Source organism: Anas platyrhynchos, chromosome 2, assembly GCF_047663525.1.
Source record: "Anas platyrhynchos isolate ZD024472 breed Pekin duck chromosome 2, IASCAAS_PekinDuck_T2T, whole genome shotgun sequence".
NCBI classification, from domain to species: domain Eukaryota; kingdom Metazoa; phylum Chordata; class Aves; order Anseriformes; family Anatidae; genus Anas; species Anas platyrhynchos.
Genome location: NC_092588.1, coordinates 124,512,058 through 124,532,496, shown reverse-complemented (window position 1 = coordinate 124,532,496; position 20,439 = coordinate 124,512,058). Strand labels below are relative to the sequence as shown.

Here is a 20,439-nt window from a genome sequence, read left to right as displayed (position 1 = left end):
CCGGGAGAAGCCCGGGAGCGCTCCCCTGCAGATGTGCCGGGTGAAGGAGAAGTCACGAGTGTTTGCCCCGAAATGCGAGGGGCAGCGGTGACTTGAGACACCCTCCCCCGTGCAGCCCAGCAGGTCTCTGCTCTCTCCCGGCACCCACTTTCCCCACACTCACGCTCCCCCCTCCCCGACCCCGCGTTCATCTGACACCTCTTGGAAACCTCAAGCTATTTACCTGCGAGAACTTGCTTTTTATTTTTTTTATTTTATTAGTTTTTTGGTTTTTTTTTTTTCCCCGAAATAAAAAGTTGGTGGTTGGGAAATGGGCTGGGAGTTGCCAGAAGCAGGCTGCCAAGCACCTGGGAGCCATCTCCCTACCTTGGCAGTCCATCAGGATGGCAGCCGGGGGGGGGGGAAGGAGGGAGAAGCTGGCCCAGCTCAGTGCCCGGGCTAATGAAATGTGCAGCCCTTGGCGAGGGGCCTGCGATGTGAGGAAAGACTGGCTGAAGACAGTTTCTGCTTTTGAAGCGTGCTCTGTTTATGTAAGTGTCAACATCCATCCCGAGGTGAAAAGGTTAGCACTTGACCCAGGAAGCTCTCGTGTTTGTGCTTCAGAAATAGATCGGGGTCATAAATTCCTCCCAGTTACAGTGGAGGGAGAGGAGGGCCTTATATCCCCTAAAAATAATATTATTTGAGGATAGAAAAGGAAGAAGGTTTGTGTTATGAGTCAGCCCGGGCAGCCCGGGAGGAGGAACGCTGGGAGACACTTCCTCCCCCTCCGACCCTACAAAAGGCCCCAGCAGAGGAAAATTGGGGAAACCAAAGTGCTGGGCCCAGGCTGGGGCTCCTCGGTGATGTCACGCAGAGGCAGACACACGAGGTATACCTGAAAGCGGAATATATTTATTACAGACATTATAAGGACCCGTAAATCCTGCCCTGGGTTCCAGCAGCGGGTAAATCCCAGAGCTCCGATGATTGTACAGAAAATCAGGAGGTGTCGCTGACACGCGACAACTGATAGACCTCAGTGTACCCGGGCTACATCAAAGCACGGGGCGTCATGCAACGGTCCAGACACCAACCACAGAAATGATACATTCATTTGGCCATTCGTCACATTCACGAGAAGGTTGAAAAGACATCGAGTCTAAATAATCCGAAAACGGGAAGAGGTGAGGTCTCTCTCGGACGGGTGTACCCTTCGGGCGGGTATAACCCGGCACAGCTTTAGGGCGGGGGGGGCAAGCACACCGGGTAAGGGTTACAAAACCTAGTGCAATTGAAGCCTTGCTTGTCACACGGAGAGGAACAGCGCTACTCTTTGAGGTATCTGCTCGAGCTTCACGCGTTTGCTTGATGCGGTCGTCGGCTTTTGGCCGATACAAAAGTGGATCCGGTTCTGCGAATGCACTCACCCTGCTCAACCTGATCATCTAAACGTCATTTCTAGAAAAATCTGTAAAAAGATAAATCTCTCGGACAAAGTATTTACAAGCAACCAACTCATAGACACGAACAAAGAATACATTAAATTAAGGGATGAAAGTCCTGTAAGTCGTGTAAACACTCGCAATAGTGCAGCTCTTCGTGAGGTCGTGTACCCTATGTAACCTGCCTGTCGCTCAGGGAAGGTCAGAGACCCGTCCTTGAGCGGGTAAGGGGCTCCTCCAGCGAAACGGGACGGGGGGGGACCGAAAAAGGACCTTTGGGAGGCGAGGTGCGAGCCGGCACCCCGGGGCCCGGCGGAGGGGGGGTGCGCCCGTGGGAGCCGCGGGCACCCGTGGGAGATGGGGGGCACCCGTGGGAGATGGGGGAACCCATGGGAGATCGGGGCACCCGTGGGAGATCGGGGGAACCCGTGGGAGATCTGGGCAGCCGTGGGAGATCGGGGCGAGCCGCCCCGTCGGGGCACGGCGGTGTCAGTTGGAGGCAGGCAGCGTGTCCGAGGAGGATGAGGCTGGCGAGGCGCTGCAGGGCGACGAGCAGGACTTGTCCGAGGACTCCTCCGCCTTCTCCTCGCAGCCCGTGGGGGTGGCGGGGGAGATGGGCAGCAGCCCCTCTTTCTCCCTCTTCTTCTGCTTCATCCGCCGGTTCTGGAACCAGATCTTCACCTGCGTCTCGTTGAGCTGGAGGGAGGCGGCGATTTCCACCCTCCTGGCCCTGGTCAGGTACTTGTTGAAGTGAAACTCCTTCTCCAGCTCGGTGAGCTGCTTGGTGGTGAAGTTGGTCCGGACGGTGTTGGGCTGCCCCACGAAGCCGTACTCGCCGGCCTTGCCTGCAAAGGGGACACGCGGCGTTAAGTGAGCGCAAATGATTTATAGGCGACGTAATCAATATGTCCACACCGGCTAAGCGATAGGGAGCGGGGACTTCGCAGGATAAGAGGGAAGCCCCGGCAGGGTGAGTGATGGAGTGCGAGGTGCTAAACTGGAGTCAGCCTCTGGTGTCAGAGGAAACTTGATAAGTGGGTTATGAATTACAAGACGTACGACCAAGGGAGGGGAGCGGGGGGGCGGCAGGGGCCGGCGCTGGCTCCCAGCGCTGCGGGCAGACGGCTCCGGGGCTCCCGGGGGCGCGGGGCACCTGCGAGCCACCCCCGGCGCCCCGACGGCAGGGAGCTGCCCCGACCTCCCCCCTTCCCCTCCACGCCGGGCCACTGACCTGTTTTGGGTGGGTTTCTTTTAACTTTCATCCAGTCGAAGGTCTGCGCCGGCGGCGAGGTCTCGGCGGAGGGGGAGCGGGAGTTTTCCTGCTGGTGGCCGGCGTGGAGGGGGGACAGGGCATGGTTATAGGTGCCCAGGGGCAGGCTCTGCTGCTCCTGCCCGTAGGCGGGGGGCACGAACTGGGCGGGCGCCCCCGCGTAGCCCTGGTGCGGGTGCTGCGCGGCGGCGGAGGAGGAGAGGCTGCCCGAGTAGACGGCGGGGGCGCAGGGGGGGAAGCCGGCGGCCAGCTCCGCGTCCTGCCCCAGCGGGTAGGGGCCGTAGGCGGCGCCGAAGCCCTGCGAGCCGTACGTCGGGGCGCAGCCGGGGTGCGCGTAGGACACCCCCAGGCCGCCGTGGTGCTGGTAGGCGGCGGGCTGGCCCGGGGGGTGGTGGTGGCGGTGGGGGCTGATGGGCACGCCGCGGCCCACGAGGAAGCGGTCCTCCCCGCTGCAGCTGCCGGCGCTGACGGCGCAGGGCTGGAAAGTTGTAATCCCGTGCTCGGGGTGGTAGGCGCGGGCGGCGCAGGCCCCCGCCTCGCCGCCGAGGACGGGGTACTCGAGGAAGGAGCTCATCCTCGCCGCGTCCCGCTGCTGTCACGCCGCCACCGGGTCTTCAGCGGCCAGCGGGGCCGCGCCAACTTTCCCACATCCTCCATGGGGCCGGGAGGAAAATGACACGAAGGTACCGCGAGCGGGGAGGCACGTGGGGGGCGGCAGCCAATGGCTGCGGCGCCTGCGGGACTTTCCCGGCTCCTGCCGCTGATAGATCGCCGCGTCGGGGGCATTTAAACGCCGAGCGCTCCGACGGCGCGGCACGGCACGGCGCGGCGCGGCGCGGCACCGCGGGGCAGGGCGGCGGCGGCCCCCCGGGGGGCGGGGGGGCCGGGCTGCTGCCCACCGGGGGACGCCCGCCCGCTGAGAGGGGAAGGCTGGAGAGAGCCCGGCGGCGGAGCCCGGCCCGCGGAGCCCGGCCCCTCCAGGGTGAGTGCCTCTGCGGCGGCCCCGGAGCTGTCAGGCCGGTGCCGGGCATCTCCGACGCCCCTCGCCCCCCGGTTTGGGCCCCCCGGGGGGTGCGGGGGGAGGTGGAGGGGGCAGCGCGGAGAGCACCAGCCCAGGGGACGCGGATGGGGATGGAACCGGGAATGGGGACTGCTACTGGGGATAGGGACGGGGACGGGGGTCGTCCGGAGGATGGAGATGGGGCCAAAGGACCTGGGTCCTGCCTCGCCGCAGAGCCCAGCGCGACGCGACGCCAAGAGTTAAAGGGGCTTGTCCAGCCGCATCACCAGGCGGCCGCGGGCATTAGCATGGAAATGAGGCGCTTTTGGGACTGACGGCCATTGTGCTCTCCCGGGCACACCGGCCTCCCCCCGGCCCGCATCCCCGCTCCCCCCACACCTCCGCCGGGCTCCCCCGCGCCAGCCCGGGACTGGGGCAGGGGAGGGGGAGCCGGGGACAAGGGGGGGACGGGGACGGGGCGGGGACCCGCCGGGCTCCGCAGCCCATCTGCTGGGGCCCCGCTGCGCCGCTGCCGCCCGCCCCGGGCCGGGCGGGGGGAAAGCTGCCCGGGGTGCCGCAGGTCGCAGCCCGGCGGCCCGGGGAGGCGGCCCGGGGCCGGGGCAGGGGAGCTGCGGGAGGTGCGGGGCCCGCCGCCCCGGCCCCTTTGTCCCCGCGCTCCGCCAGCACCCGGGCCGGCAGCGGCGGGAGGTGACAGATGGCCGGTGGCAGAGGCGGCCCCAGGACCCTTGGGAACCGCGCTGAGCATCGACTGCAGCTTGCCCCTCCCCACCACCAACCCCCCCCCAGAAAAAGAAAATTTAAAAAAAAAAAGGTCCGAAAAAGAGGGAGGGCGGTGGGATGTGGGTTGCGACCCCGTATTCGGGTTACGTATGCGGAAAAGGAAAGGGGAGGTGAAGACCGGGCATCCGTCCGCCCCAGGGCACCCATCCGTCTGCAGGGAGAGGGGATGGCACCAACAGTCCTAACGATAACCTCGGGGACGGACGGATGGGACGTGGTTTTTCCAGCCGCCCGCCCCAGGAGGAGCCGCCTCCCGTGCTCCTGCAGGTGCATTCCCAGCCGGCTCCTCCATCGCTGTGCTCTCGTGGTCGGCTGCTGCTCGTTTGGAAATCCAAAGGGCTTCTTCTAACCCTGCCACTTCTCCCTGCTCACCAACACACACACACACACTCACCCGCAAGCTCCTCCCTCCCATCTGAACCACAACATCCTCTCCTAGGTGCAAGCTCTCCTACTGCTGTTAGGTCAGCCTTTATCCCGTGCCATCTCCAAGGCCTCCCTATGGCCAGCAGACACCGAAGGGCTGCTCCCTCCACCACGCGTCTATCCGGATGCTCCTACTATTTCTATTTGTTCTCATTTACTGCACGGGCATGAATGGTTAAGGGCCCTCTGGAAAGGTTCTTTTTCTTAAACTCCGGGGGGGTCGGGGGGAGGACAACAGAAACAACACTCCAGAGGCGTTTATGGCATTATACTGCATCATTTTGGGCTATGGAAAGGGGCATAAACATATTTATTTCATTCCTGTAAACCTGTTGTGATAAATAACTGCATAAGGCAGAGGAAAAAAGGCAGGCCGCTGGGACTGTTTACCAATAAAAGAGCTGGCATCTTTTCAGCTTTTTTTTTTTTTTTTTTTTTTTTTACAACAGCCGGCCAAGAAAAATGTATATTTTACTCCAAACTGATTATTTTTACCTGTAAAATCCGACAAATTACAGCACCTCTCTTACAGGCTCCAGCATCCTGAAATCTGAAATCCTTTTTTTTTTTTTTTTCCTCCCTTTTCCGTGCCATTTTTGGGAAGAGCCCCCATCTCTTTTGTTGCATTGTCTCTCTCGCGATGCCTTGGGTTTTTGCTGCCGGCACTGTGCGTGGGGCAGCAGGAGAGGGGTCAATCCCCCATCCTCGGCGAGGAGAGCTGCCGCCCCCGGCCCCCGGTCCCGCTCTGCCCTCCGCTACTCCTCTCCGGGCCGGGCCGGGAACTGGCGTTTCCTGTCCGAGACTGGGGCCAACGGGGCGATTCCGGCGATTTAGGCTTTTTCGTGGGAGTTCGCCTCCGCCCCCAGTGCCCCCGCTGTGGCCGCAGGGCTCATGGGAGACTCTCAGGCGAGTCCTGATCTCCGCATCCCCCCATTTATTTAAATATAGCGAGCTAAAGGTTTGAGCCTTGTAGCGTATTTTTTTCTCCCCCATACTTTTTTTTTTTTTTTTGTCCTATTTTTTTTTTCTTTTGAGTATTTTCAGCATCCAGGCATCTGGGCACAAAAGCGGCCCTGACCCGGCCGATGCAGCCCCGTGCCACGGGAGTTAAGCTGCGGCTCGCCTTCTGCAGGGCTGGGCTGGAGCGGAGAGAAGGACCAGAAGCAGGGCCGAGGTTTCGCCGCGGCCGCAGCTCAGCCAACTGTTGTTTTAAAAGAGCAATAAAAATGAATTATGACTAAACGCCTTCTCACTTAATGGTTTTAGACGGGGATCCCCAGCCCCGGCAAATACGTAAGAGGATTTTTATTTGTGCATGTGTTCCTGCAATTGATCTCTTTGATGACATTCTCATTCATAGAAAGAGTTTGATTTATGACTTTCGGAAGAATTGCGTTCAGCCCTTCCAGCTATAACCCACGCATCCCAGCTCCACAGCGTGTTGCCGAGCTGGGAAGGCAGCAGCACTCCTCGCACGGACGGTGCCTTCCCCGGCCCCCGCTCCAGCCATTCTCTCCGGGATGCCCCCACTCTCTCCGGGATGTCCCAACGCCCTCGGCCCTTCGTGGAGGAGCCCCGCTCGCATCTGTTGCTCGCCCACCGCCCCCGGACGGGGCTCGGTCCCCTCCCGAGCCCCCCGCCACCGCTGACCGGGGCCGCACGCACTTTGCCAGAGATTTTCCCCAAGCCTGGCTTTGCTGCCCCAGGGTTGGGGGGATCCCCGAGGAAATCTCAGCTTGGGAGTCACACCCGACCCTTTTCGGGAGCACCCCTTCGCCCCGCAAGGAAGGGTTTAAACGGGAAAAATCTTCCCTCAAGAGGACCGAGCGGAGGGTGCGATTCCGCCCTAGACGCTTTTTTTCCTCGCTTTTGTGCCTTTTGATTTTGCAAACGCTAACTTCTTCTTTTTCCTCTCCTTTTAGGGCTGATTTCTTGGACCGCTCAGCACGTGAGGACTCACCAAGCGCACCCTCTGTGAGCTCTCGTATCTTTTAAGATCCCTGAATCAGCTTACTGGCTAAGCGCTGCATTCTAGAAAAATATGTGTGTGTCCCCTCAAAAAAAAAAAAAAAAAAAAAAAAGCTTTTCTTGTATGTAACAGGCTAGTTTCTGCAGGAGACAGCCTCCTGAATCCTCACGTTTGGTCTATAACAGAGAAAGTGCTCGCTTATGCTTTTGTTACAGTTCAGAATCCCCAAGCTTGGTATCGGCACGGAGATAAGATGCTGCGTTTATACATTAAAAGAAAGAAATCTCCGTCAAATCTGTGAACGGTTTTAGTTTCCTTTTTTTTTTTTTTTTCCTTGTGAGAAACCCTTGCAATAAAGAATTTGAACGTTTTTTTTTTCCTCTCTACTAAATGTCCTAAATTGCCAAAAGGGGAGAGATCGCAGTCAGAATGTTGGATTTTGGTTATTAGTAAATTAACAGTGGAAGGGAGTGGGAGAAAAACCCGTAGTGTTATCAGTGCTGGAAGGAGAGAGAGAGCAAGAGAGAGGCAAAAGGGGAAAGAAAAAAAGAGAAAGCTCCTTGTAGCAAACAAGAATTTATTCTACCAAAAATACTTATGACAACGCATCCTAATGCAATACAAAAATAAAAAGAAAGTGACGATACAATTCCTATATGATCACTTTCTTACAGACCTCATATATTGCTTTCATAGAAGGACCTAGAATGTGGCTAGGTTAAAAATGAACACAACTAAAACTTCGTAGGAAACAGTAAAATGGCACAGCAAAAGGGAGGTAATAAACAGAAAATACTGACCGGGAAAAGGGGTGGGATGGGGAAATAAAATTAATTCACTGAAAAAATAAAAATAAAGAGGGAGAATAAGGAGGAGAAGGCAGGACCCTTGGAGAGGACGTCTTTAATTTCTCAGTAATTCAGATGCTGCAAGTCTATTGTGGTGAGTGTGTCTGTAAAAAAGTCAAAACTGTCAGCTGAAATATCTACGGGACTGTCCAGAGATCCTGGCAAACTGGGGGAAACTGCATCTGAAAGCTGTAGGCAGGAATCTGTGGAGAAAACGTTAAAGTCCTGTAAAGAAGGGACATCTAGGGCCTCAGGACTGTCATTGTTTAGGCCAGCTGCACAGTTCTGGGCCATTGTTGAGAGGCAGTTTTGAACAGTGGGTGACTGATGTTGAAAATGTTTCAGATTTTTCTCATTGCTCGTTAAAGGCGAAACGGGGAAACTTTGGGACTCGCCATTGTGCGCATTCTGCGCCTGCTGCTGCGACAGTGCATTCTGCTGGAAAGCGTAGCCTTCCCTTTCCAAAAGAGCGCCTGAGACGTTGCTGAGGGCTTGCTCGAAGAGGGCTTTCTCCTCCTCCTCGTCCTCCGCCGCCTTCTCCGGGTCCTCTAAACTCTTAAATTTCCCCTCACTGTTTTGGTTCTCCTTGCACTGGGTCTGTCTCTTGTGCTTCATCCTTCTGTTCTGGAACCAGACTTTGACTTGTCTCTCAGTCAAATCCAGCAAGGCTGCAATCTCAACCCTCCTCGGTCTACAGAGATACTTGTTGAAATGAAATTCTTTCTCTAGCTCCAAAAGCTGGGTGTTGGTGTAAGCCGTCCTCAGCCGCCTAGATCCACCGTTACCACTATCGGGGATTTCAAGGGGGTCTGTTAAAAAAAAGAAAAAGAAAAAGAAAAACACCACCACCACCACCACACGCACACCCCAAAAGCACCAGCACCAGGAAAGCGAAAAGCCAAAAAAAAAAAAAAAAAAAAAAAAAAAAAAAGCACACACGCACACACACAAAACGGATAAATGCACGGATTGAATTTCAGCATCCGAGCCCATCGCATCCCGGGGGGGTGTGAGGAAGGGGGGGGAGCGCTCTCTCCCTCTCTCCCCGCGTTGGAAGCGGCTCTATCTATATGTCCACATAGCATAAACCAGCAACTGCAACAAAATGGCCGCCCTCGGGTGCTGCAAGCCCATTGTGTCGCCCTGCTGAGCGGCCGCTGCTGCGTGCCCCTCGGCCGCCTCCAGCTCGTCGCCTGCAGCTCGCCAACCTCCCCAGGCCAGAGCAAACTTTATATTAGCCATAGCGCAATTTATAATTAATGCATCAGCCGCCGAGCTGAGCGGGAGCAATCTATCACTCTTCATTACTGTCAAATACCCCGAGTCTAGGACAGCGAGACAAGAGAGGTCAGCTCCAACTCAAATAAATCATCCCGCGGCGGGGCAACTTGGGGGAAAAGTTTGGGGTTTGAGCCCAGCCCCGACGGCCCCGGCCGCCCCGAGCCCCCCGTCCCCCTTCGGGCCGGCCCGGGGGGCTGCGGGGAGCCCCCCAAAGCGGCCCGACGGCCAAAGTCTTGGGACTGACCTTTGTGGCTGAGGCAGGCAGGTCCAGCGGCTGAGGCGGAGGCCGAGGCGGGCGGCAGGGCGGATCGCTTGGACGCCTTTTTCTCTTTCATCCAGGGGTACTCCGGGGGCGGCGGGGCGCCGGCGGGGCCCGGGCTGCCGCTGCGGCCGCGGGGGCTCGCCTTGGGGCGGCCGCCGCCGCTGTGGCGAGGGTGGCTGCTTGGGTTCAGGCTGGGGATGGTCTGCTCAAAAGGAGGAGGAATCAGTGTCGAGTGTGAAAGCGTCGAGTTCTTGATTGATGAACTTTGAAATGTATCACCGACAGGGGGAAAAGATGTCAGGCACTCAGCAAGCGATGGCTGACTATTGATAAAACCAATCTCTCGCTCGAATTCGAAATTCATGGCCTTCAACTCGCAGCCCCCGCGGAGAAAAAGTTCCCTCGGATTCAGGGGGCTCGGGGGGGGGAAGGCCCAGGAAAAAGGAGAGAGAGAAGAAAAAAATATATCATAGAAGATCGCTGGTGGGGTGTTTTTTTTCTAATTCACTGATTACAGCCGTATGGGGACCGTGCTACTATTAAACTATTGAATTCATGGAGACAAGGTTGAAATTGGACCGAATTGGCTGTCACATGATTGCCTCTGCCCAATGACAATTTGGGCTTTAATCAAAAGAAGCCACTGTCTGTTTGATTGATCCAAAAAAGTCGGGAAGGAACGCCTCATTGGGGGCCAGAAAGGCTTTATTTACACTTTTTTTAAAGAGGGAAATGATATCTCTAGTATCTATCCCCTTGGCGTCCTAATCCGAAATGATCGGGGGTGGGGAGGGAGGTGCGGGTGCGTCTCTGTGTTTGGAGGGGAGGCTGCGAGTGTGTGTGCGAGTGTTGGTGTGTGTGTGCCAGCGTGTGTGTGTGTGTGTGTGTGTGTGTGTGTGTGTGTGCGAGCGGGCGAGTGTGTGTGCGGGTGTGCGGCTGCTTGTCCTGCAGCCTGCTGCCTCCCTCGCCTCCACCCGCACACTCCTCTCTCATTGTTTGGGACTGTCAGGAAAACGCTTTGCACCTCACAAATCATTTAAGCACCTCAATCTGACGCCTTGAGTCATTAACAAAGTAATCCATTAATCTTCAAAGTTTTGACACCGCCAGGCCCCCACATAAGAAGTTGCACCCAGGCAGGAGTCTGTAGCAGAGAGTCTTGATTTTTTCCTAGGGAATAGCACTTCCTCCAAAACTACTTTATCGCTCCCGACTCAGCCTCCATTGGCTCCTTTTTCTTTTCTTTCCTTCTTTTATTTTTTTTTTGTTTGTGTCTTTTTTCTTTTTTTTCTTTTTTTTTTTCTTTTATCTTCCTTTTTTTTTTTTTTTTTTTTTTTTTTTTTTTTGTGGCTATCGGGCGTACAGTACGGAGAACAATTGGCCGCCGGTGCCGAGCCATTGTTTAACTGGATCTTCCTCAGCAACCTTGCTTCTAGGGGAAGAGTCACATAGGCAGCAGCCCTTGCGCTTCGTGACTTCCCTCTCCAGTTGGCTTCCCGGGATTGGACCATAAAACATACCCTAGGAATACCTCTCTGGGCGAGCCAAATCGCGAGGCTGCGAAAGCGTCTGGCTGTTGCCTCTTTAAAAAAAAAAAAAAAAAAAAAAAAAAAAAAAAAAGACCAAAATCCTGTGCCTTAGCTTGCAAACGATACTCCCGTCTGCTGGCATAATTTGCTTAATAACCGTAGTAGGCTGGGTCTGGTGAGTATTTTCGATTACCAGGAAATATATGGGCTGGTAGCGGGTTTGTTTTCACGGGGCCAGGCAGAGCAGAAATGCTGCGGGGGCGATAACTTGAGGCACGGCTCTCGCCTCCGAAGCTTGGCTCTCTGCCGTCGTTTCCATTTGCCTCTGCCAGGTCGAGCCCCGAATTTGGAAGGTTTGGGCACAATTTTCCAACCAGACCGAGGAGAGCGATGACAATGATGGCCATGGGAGCCAGCCCGATGAGTCCTACGGTCAGAGCCGGGCCGGAGCTCGCCTTCCCGCGGAGCCGGGCCGGGCCGGGGGCCCGGGGGGCCGGGGGAGGCCGGGGGGGCCGGGGGAAGGAACATCCGAGCCGGTCTCCGTGTCCTCGAGCAGCCGGGGACCATCGCCTGCGCGATGCGTTGCCGTCTCTCTTTATTTTCGGAGTTGCCAAAAAGGGGTCGGCAAGCGTCTTCGTATTTAAAAATAATAATAATTATAATAAAATAAAGAAGAAGAAGCAGAAGAAGGAAAAAAAAGAAAAGAAGACCCCCAAGCATTCAGCGGATCAGTCTCCGTCCAGACTGCACGAAGTGCATTTTAAAAATCGGTTTTAAGTTAATGCACCCACAAGATGTAGCATATCTGCGAAGGCATTGGAGAGAGGGGGAGGGGAGGGGCTGGGAGGCTTTAAATGGGCTTTTTGGTGGTTGCTTGTTTAAATAAAATATAGAACGAGACTTGTCATTTAATCCCTCAAAAGGGATGCCTTACAAATATCGATGCTGTTGGAAAATGCGAGGGGTTTAATTTTCTTGCTTTTAGTCCAAACAAAGCTCTGGTGGTGTCTGCGCGCGATCAATCTTGGCCGCCAAAAGGTTTGACAGCTACTGGCCCTTAAGAACACATTTAAAGCTTCTTGCTCTTTCCAAGATCAAATGTGGCCGAGAAAAGAGGCAGAGCAAGAAACGCGAGTAAACAAGGAAAAAAGCTGCTTTTAAAATATGCTGGCAGAGGACTGCTCTGCTTGTGGGAAAGCCCGGTTTTATTTTGCTTCTCTGCGCCTACCTTGGGGTCGGGCTTTTCTTTTATTTTTATTTTCTTTATTTTATTTTTTTTTTCTGGAAAATATTGGGATTAACAGCAGGATGGCAAATAATAAAGAGAGAGGTTTGGACTTTAACCAGGCTTTGTGAGTAAAAACCTGCGTGGGTGTCTCTATTCTGCACATTTGTTTCTTGTGGTCATTCTAATACAAAAACCACCTGGAACAAAACCTTTGGAGAGGGGACGCGAAATTCTTGGGCAAATCAATTACTTCTGCCTCCAGAGGGATCTTTTAATCGGGAGAATCTTAAATGCAAAAATACAAATTCTTACTGGTAACGTAAAGCCTCTGAAGATGGGGTAAGGAACGGTTTCTGGAAAGAAGGGGCAAAATCGCCTGTATTTTTCTTTCTTCGGAGTGGGAGGGGGAAAAAACGCCAAATTCCTTCTCTTGAACATTTTCAGAAATGTTATTATTGCTGCTAAAGTAGCCACACGTTAGGAATTCACCGGCTGTACCGTTACCTTTTGTTTTATCTAACGCAGCTTATCGGGGCGGGGAGGGGGGGTGTTGAATTTTATGTATGTGCGCTTATTTGAAAGGAGCCATGTCTTGTAACGTGGCAAAAAAAAACATTTTCTCCTACAAAATAATCATCAGTCGTTGGTCTGTATTGGGTAATAACCATGTTTCAATGAAAAATATCAGACTAAATAAGCCTCCCTTCCATGGTTACATATCTCTCTATGTAATAAACCGCACGGCATAAATATATTTACAATCCCTTTCTTTGACTGAGCATGCTTTATCTATTTATGCAGAAAAGCTCTATATAGCTTCGTGGATGCATGACAATGTTTCAGCATCAGGCAAGGATGGCTCTGGGAACAAGATAAAGCCCAAAGATTAATAATATTTCAGCATGAGACCAAAATGGCGACATTTTTTCTGTGCTCTGGAAGATACAGATGGTAAACAGCGTGCGTTGTTATCTACACAGCGTAGGAATATGTCTTTATAAACGTGCACGGGTATATTTTACCTAGTCTATTAAGGTCCCTTTTGATTTATCTTTCAAGTTTCGATCTAAAAATTACGGACATTTGGCCTGAAAAGGAAGAAAGATGGGATTTAAACCCACGTTTCCAGTCCCTGCCATCCCCCTTGGACCGATTCGGCCCGGAGACCCCGGGGGTGCCCGTTTGGGGCCAGTGGCCCTCCCGCAGCCCGGTGTGCACCCCACACACACCCCCTAACACACGCACGCACACACGCACACCCCCGCGGGGGGGCAAGGATGGAGTGGGAGGGGGGGGGCAGGGAGAGCGGGGCTCCCCTCCCCCACTGCTTCAGGCTGCAGCGGGGAGGGGAGGAGGCTGGGGAGAAGGGAAAGGACCCCAGCATCAAATCAAAAAATAAAAAGGAAAAAAAATTAAAAAAAAAAAAAAAAAGAGAAAAGAGAGAAGCTGCTCGCTTTAGGAAAAGAAGAAAAACGGCAGGGGGGAGGAGAGGTGTCCAGAGGCAGCTGCGCCCGGCAGCCCCCCTCCCAGCCGCCTTTGGGGTTTGCCTGGGGGGGCTCAGGCACCCCCGCTGCCCAGAGCCGGCGGGGCTCAGCCGCCGCCCGGTTCCCCTCCTTCCTTCCCCCCGCAGGGAGCCCGGGCATTAAGCGGTCCCTCCATGCCCGCGCCTGGCTCTGTTCCTCCACGCCCGTGGGCTCGCCCCCGCGCACACGCGCGTGCACACCCACGCGTGCGCGCACCCATGCCCCGTCCCCCCGGCTGGGCCGCGGAGGGGCGCGGGGGGGGGAAGGATGCAGCCGCTGGCGGCTGTGAAACCCCGATGGGGAAAAAAAAAAAAAAAAAAAGGAATGAAAAAAATGAAAAAAAAAAAAAAAAGGAAAAAATCCACCATCCCTCTCTCTATCGCTACAACGCTGAAAAGGCGCTACGGAGCCGTTCGGGGGGGAGAGCCGGTCCTCGTGTGAGCTTCCAGACGAGTTACCGGCTCCCCACGTCATGAAGGGCTCTCCCTGCCCTTCCACTGCAAATAACATGTTCTTAACTCTTTATTATTCAGAATAAAAACTTTATTTTTTTTCAGAACGTGAGCAGCAAGGAATGTATAACTTTCAAAACAAATCTAGCCTTTTCAGCTTTACACGCTTTCCGCCTAGCTGGATGTTACAAGCATAAATTATTCAAACTGTGATCTTTTTTTTTTTTTTTTTCCCAGATTTTATTGCATCGTCATCATCATCGTTATCATCATTTTGAATAAAGGAGTTATAGTTTCCTTTCAAATGATATTTCCTACGCGTGCCGATATGCCATCTAATGTATGGCCAGGTAAATACCTCCTGAATATTCAGGGTACAGATTTTTTATATATATATAAATATGAACAAATGGGGATAAATAAAATTTTAAACACTTAGATTATTCAATGTTTGCAAAAAAAAATATAAATAAATCTGAATGTTCACCAGCATACACACATTGAAAGACTTACACGTATTAATAATTGTCCAGGGAGTCCCTGTCCAAGCGCTTTTGATGTCTTTCTCGCTATTTAAAAGAAGTGCAATAAAAAAAATTGCTTCCCCGTGGGATCAATCATGTACGAACAAATTCACATTTAAGAATTCCTTTTATAGAAAATTTGTTCATATACCCTGTTTTGATAAAAGTGTAGAAGGTAAAGTATAAAGCCTATGTATACTCCCAAAGTGAGACACAAGGCTACAGTTCAAGAAGATAAATATCCACTAGTGAAACTATAGAGCAATTCAAGCAACAAATATTGCTACGTCACATAAACTAGAAAACGCTCTTACCAAAGGAACAAAACAAACTAAAACGAACAAAAGAAAGAAGAAAGAGAGGGGAGGGCACATGGCAGGGAGGAGAAAGAGAGAGGAAGGGGTGAGTACTTCTAAAAAGTTGGGGGCTTCGTGTTCCACTTAGTGACTCCTGTCTCTTACAGATGGGTGAGTTTGGGCGCTTCCTGAATTCTTCCCTGAGAAGGATGGTGAGCGGTAAGGTCTGTGTATGTCGGGTGCGGATCGCAAGGTCCGTGGTGGTGATTGTTGCCCATTGGCCCAGCCCCGCTGTAGTCCATGTTGGCAGAGGGAGGATGAGGGAGATGAGTTAGACCAAAGATGGAAGGCCCAGAATTGGTCATGGTCTCCACGTAGTTGCCCCCTACGTAGACGGGGCTTCCCTGTATATGTGGATTCCCATAACCGTTGCCTTGAAGAGGATGAGTATCGTATTCAGGTGTCACAGCTGCTGTCCCCGTGTATCTCTTTTGAGGAGGTGGGCAATTATTAATAGGAGCAGTATACGATGCAGGGATGCCATAGGTGTTTTGATGAGGCTTGTTAAATGGCGGAGGCGACTGGGGCTCGTAGGGGACACTGTTTACTAAAGAATGCATAGAGTTTAGATATCCCCCCGCGGCTGGAGGGACAGGGCTTCTGCTTGGGGACTGTCCTCCTGAAGAGGTCATCATGCCCTTGCCCTTTTGATCCTTTTTGTATTTCATCCTGCGGTTCTGAAACCAGATTTTGATCTGTCTTTCTGTGAGATTGAGCAAATTGGCCATCTCTACCCTTCGTGGCCTGCAAAGGTATCTATTGAAGTGGAACTCCTTTTCCAGTTCTACCAGCTGGGCACTTGTGTAAGCTGTACGGGCTCGCTTAGAGGAGGCTTGCCCTGGAGGGCTTTTATCACCAGCACAACTCTCACCTATGCAAATCACACAAAGAACACAATCAGATGGTGAACCTGGACAGAGCAACCACAGACAGCACCCTACAACACCAGCACCTGCACGGTCCAGCTCTTGGCCATGAGATGCCCACATGTGTGATGAGTACTTGCCCTGGCATGAGCTCAGTCATGCCAATCTACAAGCCTCAGTAGATTTTCTTCACCTCATTAACATCATTATATGGCTATCCTTGCTCCCTGTAAGAATGACAGCATGCAACATAACATGAAAACTGCATAAAAGAATAAGAGAGGTTCAGAGAAATAAAGCTGAAAGTTTTAGAAACTCAGAAGGTGAATCTATGGCTTTGCTGACATACCAGGCTCAAGCAGCTCTTCAACTACTACCTGTCTTCTTCACTACTGTGAAGATCTGCAGCCCTCTTTTTCTGAAAACCCTGATGTATACACATCAGCTACAGAAGTTTGCAGGTCAGGTATCCACATATAAAGTTATAACATATAAAACTGACAGTATACTGTTTCTAGGACATCTAGCATAAACATATGGTAGTAATTGGGAAGTATAATGCACATAAGAACATACGGTGGCTATGCTTGCATAAAGGCGTACAGACATATTTAAATGTTATTGCTTTTTAATAAAATAAATACATGATATGGAAGGCTGTAAACAGCAGTGTTACCAGAGCTCTAAAAAGCGCACTGGAGAAGACATTCGCTAAAGTTTTGGACTCTATTTCCAAGGCATGTTTAAGAGAAGAAGAGGAAGAGGTTAATATAAACACAACTCCTGGGCATTGGAGCTAGCACTGGTGTTATCGATTTGGGTTTCCTTGAGTAATAAAAGTGTTAATATACACTTCCATCCCTCAAATAATATTTTATGGGCTTAAGTTTATGGCACTACAGAAGATTTTTGTTTACCAGGCTTGTAACTTTGCCAATCAGCCTGTTAAAATAGGAAGAGGTTCTGACTGCGTGCAGGGCATTGATCCTGACTGCACATGATTATGAGCTATTTTATTTGTGTTACACTTCAGCAGAGATAGGTCACTGTCTTATTAATCTAGCAGCACTGTGCCAACAAAGTACTTGGGATGGGCCTCTGGCTTAAGGCCTGGGCTGCTCCGCACTGACATGATTTACTGGAGTGGGGATTACCTACGAAATGCGATAGACACAGGAGGGCACAAGTACTTGAGCCGCAAGGAAACTGGATCACTTCGGATCCATCCTGCAAGTCTGGGAAAGTTTCCCAGGGGGGTGATCACTCACTGAGCTCCCACTGCAAGCAGCAGAAGCTCCTCTCCAAAAGCCCAAGGGGGTCAGCTCAGAGAGGAAAAAAGTACCCCTCCCTTCCCTCCCCGTAGTGAAGGTGGCCAGGGCTGCCCTCCTCCCCACAGGACACGTGGCTAGCCCAGGGGCACCCAGGGAGCAGGGGAGCATGGTTCATACCTGAACTGGAACTGCTGTTTTTCTGCTTTGTGTTTTGCCGAGACTCTTTCATCCACGGGAATATCTGTTTGGACATGGTGGGCGAATTAAGAGCCGGGCTCTTGGTGGGGTTGGCCGGGGCAGTGTTGCTGCTGGCATTTTGAGATGGCGAGGCGGAGGACGGAGGTGGAGGAGGCTGTGCCTGCTGCGCCGGAGGCGGCTGCGGTGGGGCCTGCGGGTCCGCGAGGCCGGGGGGCTGGAGAGGTTGGCTGGGGAGGGTCCTCATGCAACTCTCACTGATGTCATTGGCCTTGTGGTGGGACACGGAGCTGCCAGGGGACTGGAGGGAGCACGCGGGGCGGTGGTACTCAGTTTCCACAAGTGACGAAGACGGAGGATATTGCTGCTGACTCGCATTATAAGTGAAACCATTTGCTCCTTGGTAGGGGTAGGCACCATAGATTGCAGAGCTGTCGTAGTAGGTCGCTTTTTGCATTTCGTTGTTTCCCAATATTTATTTCGCAAACTGACAGGGTCTTGACACCCTTGGAGAATAACATTGGCACCCCTCTGTCACGTGGCACTCTTCCTCCAATGGCCTCTCCGGGCAGACCTGGGGTGTGGGGAGAGCAGAGCAGGGTGAAGAAATGGTACAAATCCATCTTACTTTCAATAGCTAAGTGACATGAAAGCCATAAAAGAAAAAGTGGTCAGCAATATTTAGCAGCATGACTTGGCCTCAGGCACAGAGCATTTCGATATAAAAGCTGCCTGGATTTACTGGCAGCTACAAATATGTGCTTTGCTGCACCGGGATAGGGGCTTTCTAGGTTTTTTTCCTTTCTTTCTTCCTAAGAAACAGAGCGGGGCACCACACGGCAAACGGGTTGATCGTTTATCACCATGAGGCTGTTTTAATACCGGTCTCTGAGATAAGGGTGATCGAGGAATCGCTAATGCAAAGGGGCTGGGCTATGCCTTCATTCCAGCTTCAGGATCAAACCCTCTCCTGTAACCGGCGTCATTTTATTTTTAGCCTTTCTCTCCAGGTTACGGCTCTCCATCCAACGTCAAAGAAATACATGAAATTGTTCCTGTCTACGTGTGGCAGGGGGCAGGAGAGGGGTGGAAAGGTTTTCTAGCCAGAAATATTTACACATGCCGATCCCGAGTGACGGATTTTGGCTTGTCTATGAAACGCTCGATAGGAAAATAAACAAAGCCAGCGCCTTCTCCCCTCCGTGCTCGCACACCACCTCCAGCCGCCCAGGTCAAGCACCCTGGCAGCAGCGGTTCCTGCCCGGGCGAGCCCCCGCACCCACCCCGCAGCGGCTCCCGCACAGCCCCGGAGCACGGCCGGAGCCCCCGGCCCTGCCCCCGCAGCCCCCACGCCCGCTCCCACCCGCGAGGGGCTCTGGAGACTGAGCTGGACCCAGCTCCATGCGAAGCCCCGTCAGCAAGGCCAGCAGGGGCAAGTTAGGCGCTTTGGAGGTTGTTGTTTCGGTTTTTGTGATTTTTGTTGTTGTTGTTATTTTCAAGACACTAACTTTTTGTGGAATCAGCCAGATTCTACCTGTTAAAACATGATGGATTGGAAAAAAAAAAAAAAAAAAAAACAGGAACCTGAAAAACCAGCGTTCATCTCCATGACCACGGCTTGAACTTTCCTTCCAACTTAGCGATAATAGGTTCTGTCTTGGAAACTGCTATGTAATTTGATGTATGAGGGTCACTTGGCTGGGGAGAGGGTGGACACAAACCCAGAGAATGCTTCTCCTGCCCGGGCGAATCCCTTTCTCCTCCCTCTCTTTTCCCCCCAGTCCTTCTGTTCTCTCTGCTATTCTTCAAATTAAATTCTACTACTTACCTGCCTGAAAATAACCAGCTAAAGAATTGCCCGCACTAATGAGAGCAGAGACCTATGCGCAATTTCGGATCTAGCAGCTCTTTCCACATGCACACACATTGTTCCAGAAATTAAATGTGTTGCTCACTGTCCCCCTATCCTCTTGCTGACAAACAACTCCGTCTTTTCGGGAGTCACATCAGCCCTCATTTCTTTTGCCACTTCCCCTGCACTTAAGCAGCTGGATATTTTCCCCAAAAACATCTAACGACGACAAATGCTTAGGGGCGAAAAGTCTTACACAACACATACACCAAACGATCTCATTCTAAGCCTTTCAAGTTATACAAGTTCTTAGAAAACAGTATTCCCTTTGTTATAACACAACAAAATTAAGGTAGCACACCTACAGCAGGGCGGCTGCCCTATTATTGCACTAAGCAAGCTCTCTGGATGTTATTAAGCTAATAAGCCGATGGAGATCTGAGGCGCGCACACAATTTCCAGCTCCTCGCCTCCCTTTCCTAATGATATCTTCTGGGCCTGCTGTGATTTTTCTCAATTCCTTTGCTTCCGAAAAAAAAAAAAAAAAAATGAGCACCGCTGCCAGAAGAGAATGAGGAGCCAGCAGCGATTTTTTACAAAAGGCACTCGCCTTGTACGGTCACGACATCAAATATTTCGCCCTTCCCTGGGCTCTCCAAGTTGGGGCGAGCCCCGCACCGCGCCGGGGGCTGAGCGCCGCGAAGAGCTGCTCGCCCCGAGCGCGAACAATGGGCAGCTCCCCTTCGGAGGCAAAATGCTAGTGAATCTTCGGCCCTCTGCCAGGAAAGGAAAATCGGCACCCGCCTTTGGCTGCGAAAGTTAATCACTTCCTACAAAGTTATAAAGGAGCGGGGTAACCTGAGGAGCGCACGGCCATTACTCGCGAAAAGAGCACTAGCGGGATTTATAGCGCCAGGGATCACGATAATAACAGCGCCCTAGCGGGAGAGGAGGGGGAGAGAAAGTTTGCCACCCAAACTGGTGCTTGGGATGGGAAGAGCTCTCCTCTCCCCCATCAAAGACAAAAGGCCAGCTCTCGCCAACACAGCTGGGCCCCCAAATTTTCCAGTGCCCGTTTCAGCGGCTCCATCTCCATTTGCGCAATACACCTCTCTGCCCTTCACCAACCTCTCCCCCCGCCAGACAGACCGGAGACAGCAGATGAAAGCTGCCTGGGGGAGGCATGTCCCCCCCGTCTCCCCCGCTCCTCAGTTCAGCTCTCCCCTACCCTCTCCTTCCTCCCCCTTGCCCGTCCCTAAAACCACCACATCTTTTCCCTCTAACTCCCAGCCGAGCCCCAAACTCTGACTCCTGGACGAAAAAAAAAAAAAACAGGCAGCCCCCCCGAAAGATTTCCTGAAA

At 52.8% G+C, this 20,439-nt stretch overlaps 3 protein-coding genes and 1 long non-coding RNA gene across 19 annotated transcripts in view; 1 reads left to right on the top strand and 3 right to left on the bottom strand.

The window, feature by feature from the left end:
- Positions 1 to 311: 311 nt before the first annotated feature.
- On the bottom strand, positions 312 to 3,287 carry HOXA1 (homeobox A1). Its single transcript, XM_027450969.3, has 2 exons — positions 2,656 to 3,287; positions 312 to 2,269 (listed from the first exon to the last, which is right to left on the bottom strand). The coding sequence occupies exons 1-2, from the start codon at positions 3,266 to 3,268 to the stop codon at positions 1,914 to 1,916; spliced, it is 969 nt and encodes a 322-aa protein (XP_027306770.2). The 5' UTR covers positions 3,269 to 3,287; the 3' UTR covers positions 312 to 1,913.
- A 99-nt stretch (positions 3,288 to 3,386) lies between these two features.
- On the top strand, positions 3,387 to 7,261 carry LOC110353167 (uncharacterized). 2 transcript variants are annotated; one of them, XR_005263837.2, is made up of 3 exons: positions 3,407 to 3,676; positions 6,282 to 6,754; positions 6,844 to 7,261. It is a non-coding gene; the product is annotated as an uncharacterized lncRNA (long non-coding RNA). The 2 variants fall into 2 exon arrangements; XR_003495270.3 differs by lacking the exon at positions 6,282 to 6,754 and having other exon boundaries at positions 3,387 to 3,676.
- Positions 7,262 to 7,450: 189 nt separating this feature from the next.
- On the bottom strand, positions 7,451 to 13,864 carry HOXA2 (homeobox A2). The gene is made up of 2 exons (XM_027450968.3): positions 9,264 to 13,864; positions 7,451 to 8,547 (listed from the first exon to the last, which is right to left on the bottom strand). Exons 1-2 carry the CDS (start codon positions 9,643 to 9,645, stop codon positions 7,802 to 7,804), a joined length of 1,128 nt encoding a protein of 375 aa, XP_027306769.1. The 5' UTR covers positions 9,646 to 13,864; the 3' UTR covers positions 7,451 to 7,801.
- A 218-nt stretch (positions 13,865 to 14,082) lies between these two features.
- The window catches only part of HOXA3 (homeobox A3), a 44,333-nt gene continuing 37,976 nt past the window's right edge, over positions 14,083 to 20,439 (bottom strand). For all 15 annotated transcript variants that reach the window (XM_038175520.2, XM_027450970.3, XM_038175525.2 and 12 more), the window contains 2 exons: positions 17,208 to 17,799; positions 14,083 to 15,764 (listed from right to left, as the gene is read on the bottom strand). In XM_038175520.2, the coding sequence (XP_038031448.1) occupies positions 14,995 to 15,764; positions 17,208 to 17,682 (1,245 nt within the window). In that variant the 5' untranslated portion in view covers positions 17,683 to 17,799 and the 3' untranslated portion in view covers positions 14,083 to 14,994. The remainder of the gene's footprint in view (positions 15,765 to 17,207; positions 17,800 to 20,439) is intronic.

Excerpts from the sequence above, each read along its gene's own strand:
- HOXA1 (XM_027450969.3), bottom strand. The coding sequence starts at position 3,268 with ATGAGCTCCTTCCTCGAGTACCCCGTCCTCGGCGGCGAGGCGGGGGCC. Across the intron at positions 2,270-2,655 it reads AAGAAACCCACCCAAAACAG|GCAAGGCCGGCGAGTACGGC; the intron begins GTCAGTGGCCCG and ends TCCCCTTTGCAG.
- HOXA2 (XM_027450968.3), bottom strand. The coding sequence starts at position 9,645 with ATGAATTTCGAATTCGAGCGAGAGATTGGTTTTATCAATAGTCAGCCA. Across the intron at positions 8,548-9,263 it reads TGCCTGCCTCAGCCACAAAG|ACCCCCTTGAAATCCCCGAT; the intron begins GTCAGTCCCAAG and ends TTTTTTTAACAG.